The 20889-nt window shown below is 44.7% G+C and overlaps 1 protein-coding gene and 1 long non-coding RNA gene across 12 annotated transcripts in view; one reads left to right on the forward strand and one right to left on the reverse strand.

Moving 5' to 3' along the window:
• The window catches only part of Daam1 (dishevelled associated activator of morphogenesis 1), a 160577-nt gene extending 154771 nt beyond the window's left edge, over positions 1–5806 (forward strand). For 6 of the 10 annotated variants that reach the window (NM_001433961.1, NM_001433964.1, NM_001433960.1 and 3 more), the window contains 2 exons: positions 2350–2520; positions 3113–5757. In NM_001433961.1, the coding sequence (NP_001420890.1) occupies positions 2350–2520; positions 3113–3322 (381 nt within the window). In that variant the 3' untranslated portion in view covers positions 3323–5757. Of the gene's footprint in view, positions 1–2349; positions 2521–3112 lie in introns of all 10 variants that reach the window. The other 4 variants (XM_087553227.1, XM_087553229.1, XM_087553228.1 and 1 more) reach the window with 2 other exon arrangements.
• The window catches only part of LOC148005304 (uncharacterized), a 65632-nt gene that overhangs the window by 1070 nt on the left and 43673 nt on the right, over positions 1–20889 (reverse strand). The window contains exons 2-4 of one of the 2 annotated variants that reach the window (XR_015623112.1): positions 7734–7854; positions 6792–7489; positions 1432–1634 (exon numbers count right to left, since the gene is read on the reverse strand). This is a non-coding gene — a long non-coding RNA (uncharacterized LOC148005304). Of the gene's footprint in view, positions 1–1431; positions 2737–6791; positions 7490–7733; positions 7855–20889 lie in introns of those variants that run through there. The other variant, XR_015623111.1, reaches the window with a different exon arrangement.

Consider the following 20889-nt stretch of genomic DNA (forward strand, 5'->3'; position numbering starts at 1 on the left):
ATTTGGCTTACATGTCCATCATGAAGAGAAGTCAGGGCAAGAGCTCAAGGCAGGAACTGGAGCGGAGGCCATGGAGGAATGCTGCTTATGGGCTTGCTCCCTATGGCTTGCTCAGTGTGCTTCCTCATCAATCCAGGACCTCCTGCCCAAGGGTGGGCTGAGCTTCCTAACATCAATTAATCAAGAAAATGCCCCACAGACTTGCCTACTGGCCTGTCTGTTGTAAGCTGTTCCTTGGCTGACGTTCCACTCTGCCCAGATATGGCTAGCTTTGTATCAAGTTGATACTAACCAGCACAATCTTTCAGCATACTCCTTTTCCTTAAGTCTCTCCTTCAAACTTGACTAGCAGCCATCATTTTCAGTGGTCAGGTTGCGTTGTTTTGTGTGGATAATTGAGCTCAAGTTCAGAGGGTATGTTAACAGACATCAGCTAATTTCTGGATTTCCTTCCAGCCTTTCCAATAAAGAGACAGCATGTGCCACAGAGCCACTATTGGGGACCCAACTCTGACATAGCACAGTGAGAACAAGACAGACTATCCATAGGTGTGGTCCAAACCGCCACCATGAGATTCCTGTCCATTGTTGTGTTTGGAAAAGAAGGGACCCCTGCCTACCTCATCGAGGAGCTGAAACACAGAATCAATGGGCTATCTTTTTTTTTAAACACATGCAGGAAACTCTGTGGTTTTGTGTGTGGGAACATTAATCTGGCTTGAGGTTCCCTCAGATTCCTAAAACTAAAATATATATGACTTCATCCTCACTAGAATTCCTAGATAAAAAGATCATCCGTGATGGTTTAAAATTCGTGAACTTGAATACTTGAGAAGCTCAGCTGTAGACTGTTTATTGCTGTCTTGTTCATACCAGAACTTTTAGAGATCAGCTTATAAAACCATGAATCAAGCTAGACTACTCTAATGTGGTGTGTGAAGAATGTTATGTTTTTCCCTAAAGGGTTCTGTTTTGTAATAGAATATTTCCAAATAAGTAAAACACTGAGAACAGCTCTACATTAAGAGAAAATGGTTGGGGGAAAAAACTATGTATTAAAATTCGAGGGCCAGTGAGATGTCTCAGTGGGTAAAACCACTTTTCATGCAAACCTGACCACCTGAGCTCCATCCTGGTACCCACCATGAGGAGAGTTGGCTCCAAAAGATGACCTCTGACCTCCACATGGGCACCACTGCATAAATGCACACTGAAATGTATGCACACACAATAACTAAAGTTTAAACTATAAAGTAATTATAAAATATGTAAAATATACATATCTTAGTTATATATAAAAACACAGTAAACATTCTTTAGCATGCATAATATTACTGTAATATCGGAAGCCTTAACAATGTAAGTAATGCAGGTAACAGAAGAAAAATCAAGTCAATTAGAACCACGGACTTGAAGATGAATCAAACTTACCATGGTCTGATCTGAAGAAAACAGAAGGTTCTATCGGAACATAGTTGATTAGCACAGTTCTGTGGACTCTGGAGCCTCATCTCTGAGCTGGGCTGCACAGGGCCAACATCAATGGCCTTACCATAGGAACAGGATGCTGACAGTAACGGCGCTGTCCTCAGGTCATCCAGGTCATGCCAAGACTACTTAGGAAAGCCAGCTCTCTAAGTTACAACAGACAGGCCTCAGAGAACCAAAAACAGTTAAGAGGTTTAAAGAGACATACATACTGTTTTATTGCTCTATATTTTGTTTAAACTTTTAAAATTATCCAGCCCTAACTTTGTTTTAGTCAGCTTTGAACAAGAGACATTAAAAAGATTTCTGAGTGGTAGAATTGTCCTAAAATAATATCAGCCACAAACTTCAGATAGTATTAATGAGTCCACAGCCAGCTGTTTCCTCATTAGAGCTGTTTTGGGGGGGGGGGGGGTTAAAGACTGTATTAGCATTCTTTATGGGTAGGAGAAAGCAGTCTTTGGTCCTGTTTGTTTTTCCGTGTTCCCCACGTGGCCCCAATAAGTGGAATTAAACTACTTCAAAGGGAAGCTTAAAGGCCATGGTTTCGGACCCCTGCAGGGCTTGCTCTCAGTCTCTGTCTTGGGTATCCTGCTGCACAGTATTTTGCCTTCCTGTTTACTACGGTCTAGTTAACCCAGAGTTGTATGAGGAGCTCATAGGTGTTCAGCTAAAACGAAGTGGACAGGAATCTTAGCTCTGGAATCAGGAGTGTCCACTTGCTTTGGAAACGAGTAGGTGCATGCAGGGCTAAATGAAGGGCTGTGTCTGAGCGCTCAGCCTTCTCCAGAGATTTCAGTTTGACTATGAGCTCCGTTCTCTTGGAATACTGAATTTTCTTTTTTCAATTTTTTTCTCCAGTTCACTAAAGCAGTGAAGCACTTTGGGGAAGAGGCTGGCAAAATCCAGCCAGATGAGTTCTTTGGGATCTTTGATCAGTTTCTTCAGGCTGTGACAGAAGCGAAACAGGAAAATGAGAACATGAGGAAAAGGAAGGAGGAGGAGGAGCGGAGGGCTCGCCTGGAAGCTCAGGTGAGAGGGGCTCCCTCAGCAGGCCCTCCTGGCAGGTCTGCCTCAGTGTCTCAGTGGGTCGTCTTTAGACAGGTGCTCCAGCATCCAGCTGTGACCCAGCCTCAGCCCTGTGTTTCCTCAGCACTTTCAGGGAGAGGAAAATCAAGCGTTGTCGACTGCCACAGGTAGCTCAGACTAAGCACGACACAGTCCCCTTGAGCAGCTTCTTTCGGAAGGCTGAAAGAGTCGATCGCATCCTGAGAGTTTATCTCCTTAGAAATAATTGTCCTTCAATAAACGATCATAAATTTGCAAAAGGACATTAACAACCTTTATAAAAGCCATAAATTATCTATTTACTGCCTCAAATGCTTTAAAAACAAAACAAACAAACAAAAAAAAGGCTATAATGGAACTTACCTAGAAGCGGTAAGCATTGTTTTTCATTGTCCGATGCTTTTCCCATGAGCCCTCACTTCACCCACACAGGTTAGCAGCCATAGCTGAACATAGCTCACTTTAGAGATGCATTCGCTCCCGCGTGCCCCAGAATCCTTTCCTCTATGCTGAAAACAGTGCACCTTAACCCTAAGAGGGCTCTTTCTATGCACAGCTCAAAGAGCAGCGGGAGAGGGAGCGGAAGATGAGGAAGGCCAAGGAGAGCAGTGAAGAGAGTGGCGAGTTTGACGACCTGGTCTCGGCTCTGCGCTCAGGAGAGGTGTTCGACAAAGACCTTTCAAAACTCAAACGGAACCGGAAACGCATTTCCAACCAGGTGACGGACAGCAGCCGCGAGCGACCAATCACGAAACTTAATTTTTAGTTTCCTTGCATCTTTTTCTAGAAAGCGCCGTAGCAGCCCTTTGGAGTGACTAGAACTTTTCATTACACTGCCTTTCGATCCAAAACAGTGGCGATTTCTTCTCTCATCTGTGAGTGAAGGTGTGAATGTGTGTGTAAATGTATGTGTATATATGTGAAAATGTACATACAAGTCTTAAGTGTTGTCCGGGGACCTATGTGTATGCTTAAAAAGTTCATGTTAATGTGTGCACCCAGAAACTCTTTGTGTATGCATTCATATTTCCCTGAACACCATGCCTGTTCAGAAGCACAATACTCTCTCCTGAAACAGATGACAGACATTCCTTTAAAGGGGGGTGGGGGGAGGAAAGAAGAAGTTAAGAGAAGCTTGTCTTGTGAAGTATTTTATGGTTCCCACAGTTGATGTAGTGAGGCGATTTTCACTGGTGGAAAAGGAATTGGAACAGACTGGGCTGAGCTCAGCGCTCGTGGGCGAGGCACCGCGCCCACATCAGTGAGTGACTAGCGAGCGGAACAGCTCTGAGGTTCCGATGCTGCTGTTGGGGTACACACTTGCCTGGGGTACAAACGTCTGTTGAGAACATCTTGCACACATTCATATCATGTAGGGTGTCATTCACACTTCGTTTATACATTTAAAACTTGAACACCAATTTCCCCCTAATTTCATCGATTTTTCTGCCAAGTGCTCTTGATGACTTCTTCCTTTGGTTTTGTTTTTGTTTTTTTGGAAACACACTTTCTAAATGATGCCTCCTGGATCCTGGGTTAGGGCCAGAATTGCCAGAGCCTCCTCACTGACCTAACAATACAGTTCTGTAGACCTGACAAATGAAATTTCCCACCGAGACTTAGTGGAAGAACCCTGAAGAGTGTTCTTAAAGGCATAGGGGTGCTTTATGGGGTGTCTTCTGTTTTCTGTATAGGCCGAGCTGCATGTCCTGGGATAAAGGGCATTCATATGGACACGAAATGTCAACAGTATCTACAGGGATGCTCAGATCTATTTATCTCAAAAATATTTGAAGTGATCGCTGTTACGTGTTGTCATTTTAAATTGTGTGTCAGTGACGCTACCTGTACAATTTCAGTCCAAAAAATAAAGCTCTCAGGGAGAAATGATAAAAAAAAAAAAAAACAAAAAAAAAAAAACAATGAGCAGTAGAAAATAAAATATGGACGCTTACCACTGGCCTGCCAACTCCTAGTATCCTTAACTTATGTGGTATGTAAAGAGGACTGTTACTACTTTTCTTTTGCTTTATTTATTTGTACCAGGGTGTGGGGAGGGACTAGCGTTTTCTCTTTGTTCTCCTTCTGTCCTTCTGTGGCTGGGTTTCCTGTGGAGAGAGTAGTTTTCCCTATTGCACTACAATATTATTTACTCACTAAACTGAGGTTTTCAGTAAAGTATCAACTGTTTATTAAGCACTTACTATGTACCGGGCATAGTAGAGCTATAGTGGTAGTAAGCAAGACAGAGTCCCTGCCCACCAATGAATTCTCACTCTAAATGGGGTTTTCAGGGACGGTAGAATACCAGTGTGCATAGTACACAGGAACCATACTATTTAAAAAATAATCTCTATGGACTATATTGTTTAGTGCAGATGGCAAGGGATCTGTGCTGTGTGAAAGCTGTGAAACAGTGCTCTAAGAATTGTCAAGAGCTGTGGTTTTTACATTTTTTGTTTTTCTTCATCACATACTTAGCAACTTTTCTACCCATTATGTAGAAGCAAATAGCTCTTCACTAAGGCAGTCACAGGTGCAAAGCAGAGCTGACTCTCCCAGCCCCGAGCTAACCCCAGTCTGCAAGCATCCTGGCAGTGGTGCCGATGCAGACCTGGCTCGGGCCAGCCTGGGGAGGAGGAGCGGGGTGGAGTGATGGATTTCACTGTTCCTGATCTAAAGTGCCTCTTTGTATATTCTTTTCTATTGATAGCAGGAAAAGTTTGGTCCAGCTCAGTTTTGGAACTGTGGAAAGAGACTCACACCAGAGAGCAAGTCTGTGTCGCATGTCCCCTTGCCTTTCTTAGAATCCTCCTCACTTCCATGTAGCCCTCCTGGTAGGCCACCTTTGCCCTTCCCAGCTTCCGGTTTATTTTCCTAAAGACTGTGCAGGTAACTTCATGTGCCATTGTTACAAAAAAAAAAAAATGGACTTTTTAGACTGGTGCTGGTGTAAGTAGTCACTTTTCTCTCTTGAGTATGTATTTTAAAGATTTTTTTAAATAATGCCAAAAAAAGAAAAGCATTATAATTTCTAAACTTAATCAATGTCTCGTATCTTACTAGCTTAGTAGTTGGACCCATTTAGTCTTTAGATGCAAGACTGTTGTTACAGAACCAAGGGAAAAAAAGGTGTCGTGTGTGCTATGAGACTGTACATTTTTTTAAATAGCAATATGCAATAAAGATGACTTCACTGGGTTTACGGATGTGTTTTCTATGTATTATTAAAATAGCAAGGTTAGACATCTTAGTGCAATCTATCATGGAGTTTAAATGTAGCGTGTCAGCGAAGCAGATCTGTGTATGTATTTCTAAGTGTGCTTACTCTGGAGCTAAAGGAGCACAGGTCCCAGTGCAGCGGTGTTTCTCTATCCAGGCTGCACTGCTGTCTCTCTCTGTACTGTTTATGGGGCACGTCCATGCGTCTGAGTTAGGTGCAGCTTCCGTCTCCAACATCAGCACCTGTGTGTCGTGAGACACCGTGATGTGCATCAGTATGAGAAACACTACTGCGTGGAGGAAGACGTCGCCTCCTTTCACCTCACTCCATTCTGAAGTCAAGCTGAAAACAACCATCGAGCCCGCCACCCTCTGACCTTCCTGATCTTCGGACTCGGTGTTCTGATTCCTGCCGCCAGCTTTGTTTGCCATTAAGTTACAGGGTAACTGCACAGTACTAAAGCTGCTCTCTGCTGCTGGAGTTGAGGCAGGAGAGACATCTGCAGGTCAGACCACCCTCCTGCAAAGCAAGCACACCATTGCCTCCTGTCTGTCCGTGAGTGTGGGGCTACATGCCTTGCTAGCCCTCCATATGTGGGTAAAGACATGATAAGACGTGAAGGCTCCAGATCATTATGGTCAGTTTAGTCTTCACTCACCCAGCCGTGGCGGTAGCTGGGGGGATGATCACTTCTAGCAGAGTCCATCATGTGACCCATCTAGAACTTTGCCCATTTTCTGCAGTCTGATGTGGATTTATATGCTGTAAATTAGATATGTGAGGCTGTGTGTGTGTGTGTGTGTGTGTGTGTGTGTGTGTGTACAAGTTTGTTTACACTTATATGGGCATGCATATGAAGTCCTGATATAGTAATCAATTTCCACCATATTGAGGCTGTCACCAAACCCAGAGTTTCACCAGTTTTACCTTGCTGATTCTGGCTAGCCTAACTTATTAGGGGAATCTCTTATTTCTACCTCCTGAGTGCTGGAATTGTAGGCCATCACAATACCTGCCCTGTTTTTCCGTGGAATCTTGGGATCTTCACTCCAGTCTCTGGACCATAAAGGAGGATCCATCTCTCCAAGCCAGTTTGGGCACATTTGTATGGTCATAATCATTTCAAAGGCCAGATTCTGGAAGGGAAAACTTTCAGGTGTTTCCATCAGGTGGAGACCACAGGAAAGGCTGAAGGCTGGGCAGCTCCCTGCTGGGTAGTTGGGTAGATGCCAGCTTCCTCACGGTATTCGAGGTAACAGACTGGGACTTCCTGCCTCTGGTTCATGTGTGGGCTCTAATTACTGAGTTCTGCTTATTACATTGTATTTATATTGTGTTGCATCTCCATATCTGTATGCCCCCTCCCAATGATATGAACTTTGCTTAAGTTTAAACATTTTTTGAGGGGACTGGATAAATAGCTTAGCGATTAAGAGCACTTACTGCAGGGAAACCAATAATTCTACCTCTGGGTGTCTATTAGAAAAAGGAAACATACATGCACAGAGAAGAAACAGTACTGATATGCAGAATGGGGCTTGAGAGGGGGCTCAGTGGTTGAGAGCACTGGCTGCTCCCACAGAGGGCCCGGGCTCCATTCCCAGCACCCACGTGGTGGCTCACAACCCTCTGTAACTCCAGTTCCAGGGGGTATGACACCTCTTCCTGGCCTCTTCAGGCACCGTGCACACGTGATACACAGACAGGAACCTGCAAGGAAAATATTCATGCACATAAAAGAAATGTTTTGACATTATCCAGACAGTGAAGAAAATGCCCTAGCTGCCCTTTGATCTCGTCCCTGGCACTTTTTTATCGTTTTTTTTTTTTTAATCACCTGTGTTTCCATGGTATCAAACAAACAATATGAGTACAATCAAAGGTTGCTTTTCTTTTTTTTTTTTTTTTTTTTTAACCTTTTCTGAGACGGCCTCACTGCATCACACTGTCTTACCAGGAGTTTTCTTCAAAGCCCATGTTGGCCTCAGGTCCTGTTCCAACCTGCTGAGCGAACGAGATCTGCGTTTCCATCAAACGTTGATAGGTTTGGGGTTTTCAGAGAAAATAAACAGTTCCTAAGAAGAGATGGGTTTGCTCATATCACTTGGTGGGGTTAAAATTCCTCCTCAAAGGGGATGCCGTAAGCAACATCTACCCCTTCTCCTCAGGGAGAGCCGCCACCACCACCGTCTACCACTTCTAAATTCCGAAGGAGAAACGGAGGGAGGTACCATTCTGTTCAAGTTCACTCTGGAGAATCAATGAGTATATAGGGTGCACATACAGTGCATGAGTGAGGAGTGACTTCAGCCAATATACTCTACTGTCCCCACCAGCCCTGCCATGTGCAATTAGGCTGAGCTGTATACAATAGGGGGTAGCGAGCAGCTGGATGCCCAGGTGAGAGAGTGGCCTTCCCACCCTCCACGAGAGGGCATAAAGCAGTATGTTTTACCTTCCCAATGCTGTAATCCTTTAATATACTTTCTCATGTGGTGACACCGCCCCAACTATAAAATTATTTTGTTGCTACTTTTTTTTTTAAAGATTTATTTATTATATACGAGTACACTGTTGCTGTCTTCAGACACAGCAGAAGAGGACATCGGATCCCATTACAGATGGTTATGAGCCACCATGTGGTTGCTGGGAATGGAACTCAGGACCTCTGGAAGAGCAGCCACTGCTCTCAACCTCTGAGCCATCTCTCCAGCCCTTGTTGCTACTTTATAACTGTAGTTTCGCCACTGTTGTGAACTATAAGGTAAATGTCTGATATGCAGGATCTCTGATACGTAACCCCTGCTGGAGACCCACAAGTTGAAAACAGCCTAATAGTCAACAAGCCTAGCTGGGACTGTCCTTTTGCAAGTGAGCTCAGTGCGCTCCCCAAGATGGTGGCTGCTTTGCTCAGAGGACAGTCACACTCTATACTTGTGCTAATTAGTTCTCTCTGCTTCCCTGTGTGGCTGCTGGAAGGAGGAGGAAGGGAAGTGGCTTAATAACACTTCTTTCCAGTGCCACTTTCCCAGCTCATTCACATACCCGTTAGGGTCGTGCTGGACCTTTTTGTGACAAATCTACAGTCCTTTAAGGCAGGGAGCATTTGTAGTTCATGTCCTCATCCCTGCCTTCAGAGTAGAGAAACATTCCAAATCTGATTGCCTTGGGCTTGTCTGTTCATTCCAGAATCGGAGGTGTTTCCCGGAAAGGATGCTCCCAAAAACTATAAAGGAAAGGGGGTACTTTTAAAAGGGGAGCCAGACTACAGGACACCAGGTTAATAATACACGAAAGTCCATCATTTCCCTGTGTGCCAGGTATAAACAAGTAGAGCTTGAAATTCAACATACAACTCTGTTCATAAAAGAACCTCCCAAAATGAAATACAGTCTATAGGCACAGATCTAACAAAATCTCTGTGAGATTTAGAGGGGGTGGGGGGAGTAAGGCTGTCAGAAGAAAACTGAAAACCATAGGGTAAGATAGTTTATGCTTGCAGATAGAAAGCTCAGTGTTAGCATATCTGGGCTTCCAGATTGCTGATTGACAGATCCGATAACATCTCAGTCAAAATTCAGTAACTTACTCTGTGCTTGTCAACAAGCTGTATCTAGAATCTATTGAGCAAGTGCAGTGTCTTGACATTATATAAATAACATCATTTACAAACATCGTGCTTAGAAACTGCACAATCATGTCAGAGGAAAATATGGTTATGTTTTAAATGAGCTTCTTTTGTGATGGGCCATAGCTATGGCCCTCATGTGCCAAATGTAGCTCCGGGGGGTTGGACACCCCTAAAAGAGACCAGAGACCCCCTAATGGCCAACACAGCATTGAAGGAGAGCAGAGCTGGGCCTTTGGAAGAGATCTGTGAGTAGGAAACAGACATAGAAGCCACTTAAGATCAACAGCTGATGTTCCCACAAGGGGAGCCAAGGCCACATAATGCAACAGATGGCCTGGGTACAGGCTACAGTGCATTCTCCTCCAAAGACAAAAACTAAAGAGTTATAGACAGACCCAAATGCAAAACAGAAGTAAGAAAAACTGGGGGAAAGATGGGAGAAAATCTAGCTTGACTTTAGTTTTGATGACCAGCAAAAACATCTATGAAAGAAACAAAAATCCAAACTCCCTGAGCTGGCCAGCCAGCCCAGAGATAGAGCTCTCTCTTAGCATGCCCCAGGCCATGAGTTTGAGACCCCAGCATCTCCAAAAGAAGAGAGAAAGAAAAAAACCTGCTCTATGAAAAGCAGTCAAGAGAATGAAACTGAGTCATCGCCTAGTAGAAAGCTTTTTCAACTGATAACAGATGTACAAAGACCCCATAAAACTCAGTGACCACAAATGAACCAAAGACCTGGACACCTCACAGAAAAAAAAACACCTATAAGAAGATGATCCACACTGGTATCAAGAGGGAAAAAATGCAGATTAAAAGTGATGGGATCCCACCACACCCTAAAGTGGCCCAAACCCAGAGGAGACAATGCCTAATGCTGGCTAGGATGGAGACGACTGACTGTAGCAAGTTGTTCCCTGCCTCTGCCCCCCATCTCCTGACCTTGCTGCCATGACACCTGAGCGTGTGTCCTCACCACGTGTGTGTGTGTGTGTGTGTGTGTGTGTGTGTGTGTGTGTGTGTGTGTGTATGGATGGATGAATGAATGGATGGATAGATAGATAGACAGTCAGATAGATAAAATGTTTAAAAGTATAAAGCCCAGTGAAGTAGCTTTTCACCCTTCCTTGACTGACATTTACACAGCAATTCTTCAAGACTTTGGCCCAGACCCTAAAACCCAATTATCCCATTGCTGAACTGTTTAAAAACCAAAAGAAATAAAAGGCTGGCCTTGGGTATGCCGGACACTCAGGCAGTTCAATGTATAAACCTCTAAGATTGCAGTTTAAGGTAGGTTTTTCCAGTTCTTATTAGAAGACTCACAAGAAAACCCCTCAGTCTGTCCCTCCCTCTCTCCCCTCTCTCTTTGTCCTTTCCTCCCTTCCCCCCATCCCTTTCTCTCTGCCTCCCTTTCCCTCTCCCCTCCCTTCCCAGCTTCATTAGTGACTATACGTCAGAGAGCCTCATTAGGCCCCTTGTGGGAAACAATCTTTAACTGCTGCCTTGAATGTGAGCTGTTTGACCCTGAAGTCGAGCCGCTCTGTGACCTGACATTTTTGTGGTGGGGTTGGAGTAAAAGCTGTTCCTCCAGTGTCTGCAAGAGGCTGCATGAGGAGCACTGTGCCAAAGGACACTGATTGGCCTTTCCCTCCCTAGACTGTGGCGAAGAGACCCTTACTCTCCGGAGCTACCTATGCTTACTAAGGACATGCCACCAAAGGCTGTCCCCACCTCCTGTCTGCCTATTCCATTTCCTTGCACCAACAACTCAACAACACCCAGCACCCAAGAGCTGAGCTCTAGAGTTCTCTCTGTTGTTGTCAGACATGAGCACTGAAACTACATCAGTTCCTCAAGCGCCTTGCTTTCCTTCCTAGAATCAGGGGAGAGCAGTTCTGAGAGTCCCTGCAAGATGTTGTCTGCTCACCTCTGAGGCCTGTGGCCCGTGGGTCCTGGGAAGTCATAGCAGGCAATGTTCTAACTGGAATTAAACAAACCATTTTGGTTTTGCTGTTTATCGGCCACAGCCATGAAGCCTGGCTTCTTGCCCTGTGTTTGCGAAGGGCAGGGTGGAAGGGTAATTACCAAGCTCATGTGACCTTTCAGCAGTGATGAGGCTTACTGCAGGGTTCCTGTTATTAGACCACAGTAGTGACATTGCTCCTTCAGGGCCCATCTGGACGTCACCAAAAGCACATACATGTATCCCATCACTAACCCGTGCATCACTAGCATGGAGGTCACCGCGGCGAGCCGGGAAGACAGTAGGTGAAGTGTAGAAAGTAGCAGACAAATTCACCGCACAGATCACTGTTCTCCTCACTGGGTGCCCCACATTTTTTTTCCTTGTCAAGGTCTGTTTATTGAGAGGAATGTACCAGTGCCCCACATTTTAACTGGGCTTGGAGTATCCAGACTTCCAAGCTGAATGCCCCGAACTCCACGCCCATTATTATGGGGACTTAGTGACAGTTTGGATTGACAATATTCTTTAAAGTTTTATTTTTTTTATGTATGTGTAGATGTATGCCGTGTGTCTGAGGGGGCCTGAGGGTATCGGAGTGCCTAGAAATTGTGAGCAGCCTAATGTAGCCACTGGGAACTGAACTCAGGTTCTCTAGAAGAGCGAGTGCTCTGACCTACTAGCCTTCTCTCCAGCCCCCTGGAGAGATGAGGATTCTTCAAACAACATGAAGGTCCCCCGTTTGCCTAGACACATGCTGTTAATATGCCATCATTTCATTTGAATATGTTCTGTCTATATCTATACGCATATTGTTTTTCCTGGACCTTTTGAAATATACATATACGTATAAAATGTCATTTCATTTCTGAGCACTGGAATGTATATTTTCTGAAAGTGGAGATTCTTTACTGTAAAAGGCCCTTAGACCTTAGCACAACTGACGCCATGTTAGAGGCACCATCTGACCTTAGACCCCAGCACGTAGGCCCTAACACCTGACAAAATAGGGACAAAGACCTAGAGTGTAGTTCCAGGAAACTAATGTACTAAGTGCACGGACCTTGCTTCTTGGCTTCTATAGTTCTGCTTCTTGCTAGCTGTGCTTGCCAACTGAAGTGTGGTCAGCAGGATGTCGCTTCTGTACATATAAGACAAAGAGCTGTGAGGCTCAGGGCTACGTGATTGAGCAAGTTCCCTGTGCAGCTGCTGGCCAGCAATAAAGACTTTCTTTTCAGCTTTAAGAGTGTCTGTGTGGTGGTCTAACCTCGAGATGTTCTGGAGGCCCCAGAAAGATTCCCAAAGACTGAGTATCAGATCTCTTCTGGGGTGATAGGAGAAAATGGTCAGATTCTAGGGGGAGTACACCCTGAGATATTCCAACCCCCCCCCCAAACTTTTCCCACCTCTGGTCCTACCACATCAGAAGCTCCTGATGCCCCTATCCTAGAATGGGGAAATACAGAAAATTGCCTGAATCTGTTGCCTCCAGAGGTAAGTCTGTTTGTTGTGCCTTCTGAATAGAACACTCAGTAAAGACTGGACTCAGCCCTACTTCCAATGTCTGAGATCCATGTGAGACATCACCAGACTCCTGTTTTAAGTCTGTGTGGTGGGTACCCCAGGTTGTCTTTACTGTCTGTCTGTCTGTCTATCTGTCTGTGTCTCTATGTGTTTTCTGTCAGTTCTGTTAGTTGGAGAAACAGATCTAAAATGGGAGGGGGAGTAAGCAGTCCCAAGACACCACTGAAATGCTTGTTAAAACACTTCAAAGTGGGTTTTCTGGACAAGGATGAATAAAGTCTGGTTCTCACCCACCTGGGAAACTCCAGACCTGATGGAAAGTTGATTAGCCTCTTGGAGTCAGGTGGTCCAATGAAGGATCTCTTTACCCTCAGCCACTTCAGATCATCTGGAAAGTGGTGACTGGAGGCCCTGCCCATCATCCCAACCAGTTTCCCCTATATTTACCAATTGCTGTCTTTGGTTGAAGACTCACTCTCCTAGCTTAAGACCCATGCCCTATTGTTGGGAATCCAGGCACTCTAGGTTCAGCCAGGTCATGCTAGGGAGAGGGAAGTGGTTCCCCCAGCTGTGCTGTGTGAGGGAGACAGTTTCTTCTACCTTACATCCCTTCTCCATACATGCAGAGAGGCTCTGGCTATAGGGAGACCACAACTGTGACTGACAATAGTTCTTGGCCACCCTCTTCATAGCCAAAGAAAGGGACAAGATCCTGCTTGAGAGTAGGAAAGCCACCTTTGGGCTAGGCAAGGAATTGCTGTTAGACAATGTAGCCCCAAAGCGAGCAGATTTTCCTCTCTGTCTAACTTGACTAAAACCAATAGCAACCTATGTAATGAGGCTCTGGACAGTTTTCACCAAGCCCTATCAATCTGTCTAAGGTAAGTGAGGTTATACAAACACCTCCAATAATCTGTTTGATTCCTGGAGCACCTCTGTGAGGTTTACTAGATGTTTACCCATATAGACCCAGAAATACCAAAAGACCAGAGAGCAACAATATTGCTTTTGTTATACAGTTGGCTACAGACATTAAAAAGGAACTTCAAAAGTTAAAATAGTTTGAGGGTATATAAATAGGTTCCAATTATTGGAAATTACTCAAAGGGTTTTCAAGGACTGTAACTCTAGAAGAAAAAAGGTTGGCCTGAGCAGTAGGATGGTTTCCATGGAGATCAATAAAAGAGATCCCAGAATGGGAAACTGGGGACACCAGGAAAGGAAGAAGCCAGAAAAGGACCAATGTGCTTATTGTAAGAAAGAAAGGTTACTAAAAGAAAGAGTGCCCAAATCAAAAAGGAAAATAAAAATGCCTATTCTCCATTGGGGTAAGCCTGCGGGAGTCCATAGTAACATTAAAGGTAGGGAGAAAATTTGCTAAATTTCTGATTAACACAGGAAGGACCCACTTAGTCCTAACAGAGCCTCTTGGATCAGTGACCTCTTGACAGACAACTGTCCAAGGACAACTAGACAGACTGCCCTCTCCCTGGATAACCTCTCAGATAGTAGACTTGAGACAGGATATTCTCACTGCTTAGTCATTCACACTGCCTCTGTCCCCTAATTGAGAGAAACCTATTACAAAAACTATGGACCATCAAGTCCTTTGTGGAGGCCACTGCTCGCCGAACTTTGAATCCTACTCAGCCTCCAAATCATATTCCAGCTTGCCCCCTCCCACAGGAACATCCCCTCCAACCAAGTTTGATACCAAAAAACTATGCTTAAGTTTTGAGACATTTGCAAAAACAATACCCTGAGGATAACGCACCAAGATTAGCTCTACAGAGAACCAATTTTCATCCAATTACTAAAAACTGCTACTCACAGTACCCTATGATCTGGGAAGCCAAGAAAAGGATTGCTAAACACACCAACAGACCACAGGAAGCACTCATCCCTCATCCCTTGTCATTTCCCTTGATACACTCCCCAGATCCAAATCCTGGGCACTCAGGACTACCAACCTATGCAAGAAATCGGGGAGATCAAAAACTGGAGAGAAACCACTCACCCTCTGGTTCTTAACACTTACATCTTTCTGAGTCTCCTACCACCAGAGAAACAAGAATATACATTTCTGGAGTTAAAGATGCTTTCTTTTGCCTCCCATTGGCACCTAGAGCCAACCCATGGTTACCTTTGAATAGACTGATCCCAGAGGAAGTTTAACAGGCCAACTGACATGGACAAGATTTCAAAAATGTCTTTCCCACATTCTTTGTGAGACCTTGAGTGCTCATCTCCTGACTTTTCAGCAGAGGTGTCTGAAGAGTCCTGTAACAAGATGAATTTCTCATAGCTTCAAAAGCAGAGAAGGCAAGGAAGAAGACCACTGAAGTCCTGCTAGAGATACTGCAGGTCTTAGGATACGGAGTCTCAGCCAGTGTCTCAGCCAGGGTTTCTCTTCCTACACAAACATCATGACCAAGAAGCAATTTGGAGAGGAAAGGGTTTATTCAGCTTACACTTCCATATTGCTATTCATCACTAAAGGAAGTCAGGACTGGAACTCAAGCAGGGCAGGAAGCAGGAGCTAACGCAGAGGCCATGGCTTGCTCAGCTTGCTTTCTTATAGAACCCAAGACCACCAGCCCAGGGATGGCACCACCAACAATGGGCTGGGTCCTCTCCCTTGATCACTAGTTGAGAAAATGCCTTACAGCTGGATATCATGAAGGCATTTCCACAACTGAGGCTCCTTTTCTGTGATAACTTCAGCTTGTGTCAAGTTGACACACAAAACTAGCCACTACAGCCAGTAAAGTCCAACTATGTACACTGTGTGTCAGTGTTTGGGCATAACTTGGAAGGAGTCAAACACTGCCTCAGAGCTGAATCTTGGCCATCCTGTGGATCCCATGCCTAAAACAAACAAGTGCAGAATTTCTGGTGACAGTAGGGTATTGATGGTTGTGGAGACCATGTTCACAGAACTAGCTAAGACACTAATACCAGTGGCATACAGCCACTACGATTGACAAAGAGCTTTCAAGAACTTAAAGAAGGCCCTTATCTCTGCATCATCCCTAACCTTCCTGAAAATCTTCCACTTGTATATGAGTAAGTCCAAGAGTATTGAAAAGGGAGTCTTTGTTTAGGCACTGGGACCCTGGAAGAGGCCAGAGGTCTACCTATCCAAAAGACTTGATTCTGTTTCTGTTAATTGGTCAGTTCATTTGCAGGCTGTTGCTACTACAACCGTGTTAGTGAAGTAAGCTGACAAGCTGACTTGGGCCAGGACTGTTCCTAACCTATAGTAGAGGCACTCTGGAGGGGGATCCCAGAGTGGTGGGTGTCCAACACACGAGTAACTCATTATCGATCGCTTCTCTTGGACAAAGCCCCATTTCTGATTCTGTAAAACTTCAGGATAAACCCAGACAGCATACAGCCAGACAAGAATCCAACAGAGCCCCTCCATGATTTCCTGAAAGTGACTGATAGAGTGCAATCCATCAGACCTAACCTAGCAGATGTCTGGCTCTGAGACAGGAACTGTTTTGTTCAGATGGGAGCTGCTTTATTGAGAATACAATCAGGTATGCTGGGGCCTGCAGTTGTCATCTTGTGTTGGGCAGTGTGGGCCCAATATCCCAGCCAAGGAGCTTTAGCACAAAGGGCTGAGCTTCAGATGGTAACTGAGATGCTTTGTTGGGAAAAGGACAAAGTCACTAGGTACACAGACCGTGGGTATGCAATGCTATAGGTCTTGTCTGTGGGTCCTACATTAGGAAAGGAGACCCCTCACCTCTGTGGGTCCTCTATCGGGAAAGGGGACTCCTCACCTCTACCAGAAAGGAAGTGAAAAACAAACAAAAGCCTGGCCCTGTTAGAGGCCATGTGGTGGTCAAAAGAGGCAGCCATTGTCCACTACAAAGAACATCAAAAAGGCCATTCCCTCAGAGGCCCAAGGACTTAGCCACCTGGAAGGCTGCCCTAGAACCAGGTGGGTCTCTCCAGATCTAGATTACTCAGCCTGAACCCAAATTTCTCCTGTGCCCAAACTACATACCAGAAAAAAAAAATCAAGTAGACAAAAAGGAAAGATCCTGAATAAGAGGACGATGGATGGAGTTCCTGATCTATGGGATAGCCATTCTCCTTGCTGCTCTCTGAAGACAAATGGCTGCCAAATGCCACCAGGCCACCCATCTAGGGACATCCTGATGAAGTATTATATCTCTCCATTAGGAAATCTTGCCAAAGACATTCTGTCCATCCTAGATACACCACTTGCACACAAGTAAATCCCAAAGTGGGTAGGGGAAGTCTCAGAAGGAATACAAACCCAAGGAAGCACCTTCAGAAGTAACTGAGCACAGACTTACAGAGACGAAGCCCACAGTTACTGCGGATACATATATATTTGTTAATTTGCATGGATACCTTTTCTGAATGGATGGAAACCTAGCCAGCCCATATGGACATAGCCTCATTGTTCACTAAGAAACTACTCCAAGCATTGATGTCTCGGTTTGGATTGATTGCCCCTCATCCTGAGCTCTGACAATAGTTGGGCCTTCACCACCAAAGTTTCCCAAAATCTGGCATAAATGATTGAACACTACACCGTGCCTACAGGCACAAAGCTCAGGACAGGCAGAAAGGATAAATAAGTCCTTAAAGAAAAAATTAAATATTTCCATGAGACAAGTGAAAATTGGGCTAACCTCCTACTGTTTGCCTAAGGGCCAGGTGTACCCCATATTGGCAAGGTTTCACTCCATTTGAAATGATGTCTGAGATGCCTCCATATCTTCTCCCTAAGCTAAGAGATGTTTATAAGGTGGGGATTACTAACTATTCTCTTCTCAAGTCCTCACAAACCCTAAAATAAGCCCAGAAGACTATTCATCAGAGGATTTGGGAGGCCATGCCCTAGCCCATGTCTGAGCCTGCCCACAATTCCAGCCTTACACATAAGAGGAAAATGATCCTGACCCAGAACCTGGAGTCAACATGACAAACATGACAAACTTCAGCTAGTAAGATGCAGAACTACAGAAGCCAAAGAGCAAGGTCAAAGAACAAGGTCAGCGCACATTTGGGGGCTTTCCCAGAACTATGGACTGGTCTTTGGTAGATTAGGTCTTTGGTCCCACAGGCATGCATGCGGGTTTTAATGGTGCCTCTAACATGGCTTCAGTTGTGTGAAGGGCTGTTACATTCCCTAGTGGTTCTATAGGCATGAGCCAAATAGTGTACTTATCTTGGGGCAGGGGATTTTTATCATACCCTCAAAATTAACACTTCAACAGAATTTACTCTTTGTTTTACATAGTTAAGTAGGTAGTTGAGCATGTATGGTTCTGTAGTGAGAGCTAGGAGCAAAAGGATTAATGGCCCAGAAAAGGCTGTAAGTAGAGTAGTTAACCAGGGCACCAGGGACCAAGGACTCCCCCCACCCCCAAGGTTTTTTTCAGTCATGGCTAAACTTTCTTTAATTACCTCTAACTTGTTGGCATAGAAGCAGCAGGTTTTTCTCGGTGTCATATAGAGACCTCCTTGTTTCATGAGAGGTCCTGACCTCTGATTCTGCGGGACAACCTCAGCTAAGCAGTCTATCTGCCTTTGCAGTGGAAGTAGATTTTCCAGGTAGCCTAGAGCTGTGTGCTCCTGACCACTAAGCTCTTCACAGTTTTAGTCCCCACAATGAAGTCTACCTATGACTGAGCCTGGGACACCTGTCCCCCACTAACAGGAATGAGAACGAGGATGGCTTATGCACACAGAGAAGAGACAGGGATGAGAGAAGATGGATGAAGAAGAAGAACTGGACCCCCGTGGCCTGACACAGCCACAGGTAGCTATGAATATCATAGGAGAACAATAGAAGAATATAGGGCGGTTTGCCCCATCTAGGTGTGCATCATACTAGCTGAAGTTTGACGACCAGGATGTGGCTTTTGTGCCTATAAAACAAAGAGCTGTAAGCTCAGGGCTGCATGGTTTGGAAAGGTTCCTTGCAGTAAAGACATTCTTTTCTGCCTTGAGAGTGTCAGTGTGGTCCCTGGGCTGCCTCATAACAGCACATCTGTCGGCTTCATAAACGCACAGTGATGTTTCGTCAGGACACAACCTCAGTGTTCGCCTGTCAGCTGATGTAGTGATGGGCTCCTGTTCCTTCCCTCCAGAAAGGGACCTAAGATAGATGCTGAACCCCATGGTCATAGTTCTTCTGTTTTTTATGGTCTTTAGCATTGCTCCCTTTTATGGTGCTGGTGTTTTTGAGCAATCGTTCTCTGGTACATGGAGTAACCATGTCATCTCCCTCACCCCCTCCCACACACACGAACCATCTGTGTTCAACTGTGAGGAACGTGTGGCAGTTACCTTCCCGTGAAGAGGAACATCACAGATGGGATTACGTTAAGGATCTTCAGGTAGCAAAATTAACTGTTCGGGTCCCCAAAGCAGGCCCAACACAGTCCATCAGAGTCCAAGAGAGATTGCGCAAGGATAAGAACAGAGGGCAGACTCAGGTGACTGTTGTCTTGGAAGATGGAGAGGAAGTCATGAACCAAAGAGTATGAGTCCCACACTGTGACGCCACTTCCCTTGCTTTGTGTTTATCTGGTGCTTCTTTTCATTAACTTGAGATGTTTGAGTTCTTAGTGTCAGGATGTCCTAAACAGAGACACACAGAGGCTCGCTTATTCCTTGTGGTAGGATAATTTTGCCCACTCAGTCCAACCCCTAGTTTTGGAGATTTCTTTTCTTTCTTTCTTTTAAAGATTATTTATTTATTCATTCATTCATTCATTCATTTATTGTGTATACAGTGTTCTGCCTGCATGTATCCCTGCACACCAGATGGGGGCACCAGATCTCATTACAGATGGCTATAAGCCACCATGTGGCTACTGGGAAAGAATTGAACTTAGGACCTCTGGAAGAGTAGCCAGGGCAATTAACCTCTGAGCCGTCTCTCCATGGAGTTTTCTTTGGCTTTTCTTTACAATTAGTTAACGCTATACACTCCTATGCAACTCCCCATCAGCATAGCATCAGCAGATGACCCTCATCAGAGCCAGGCTTTAATGATTGTTCAGCTCCAACACTCCATACTTACTTAGGTCTTAGGATTCATTTATAGCAGGACCCTCCCACTTCCTCCATCAATTTACCATCCATTTTTGCATCGGTTTTTAACTTATCATTTAATGATTTTTAAACACTGATCACCCCATATTTAGTAAGGATGCCCCCCATGCCTCTCCTGGCAGGCTTGAACCTGTGTTCTTACCAACCCTGCTGCAGCTACAGAGCCAGCACTTTCTTCTAAAAAATCTAAGGCCTTTAATGGGAAATGGCAAAGTGAACTTGTGGAGAGCCTTTGGGGTGGCTTCTAGAAACTAGGCAAGGATTTGACATTGGGTCAGGACATGGAAGTAGGGTCAGGCAGGAATTTGACTTTGGGCTAGAATAAGGAAGTAGGCTCAGATAAGAATATTTACATTTGGGCTAATCCAAAGCTCAAGGTAAACTCAGCTGAGGAATGTGGCATTCCCTTTATCCTGGACATCCTGATAAGGCCATGGAAACAGTGATCACTGGCCTCTGCTTATTGCCTTGTTTGTTCCTTGGCTATCTTTATTTATGCTTTGTTTGTTGCCTTATTTGTTCTTTGGCTATCTTTATTTATGCTTTGTTTGTTCCTGAACTATTTTGTTTATGCCCTAGAACTGACCTTCTTATTTAAGATGGTATAAAATCAGACTGGAAAAAAAAAAAAAAAAAAAAACCTGCTTCAGCCTCAGCACTGGCTGGAGTCATGTTATAATGTTGTCTAATTGTCTTTTTCTTTTCAGTCCTCACTCCCTCCCTTGAGACCCAGTTGAGTGACTGAGGTGGCTTGGTCATGAACTACTGTTGTCTTTCCACAGAGTGAGAAATGTAGATGTGTGCACACATGTAACACACGTGTACATAAGATTCAGTATAAGAATCAGTGAGATTAAATTCTGCATTAGAGGTGATAAAGAG

This window comes from Rattus norvegicus, chromosome 6, assembly GCF_021556685.1.
Source record: "Rattus norvegicus strain SHRSP/BbbUtx chromosome 6, alternate assembly SHRSP_T2T, whole genome shotgun sequence".
NCBI classification, from domain to species: Eukaryota; Metazoa; Chordata; class Mammalia; order Rodentia; family Muridae; genus Rattus; species Rattus norvegicus.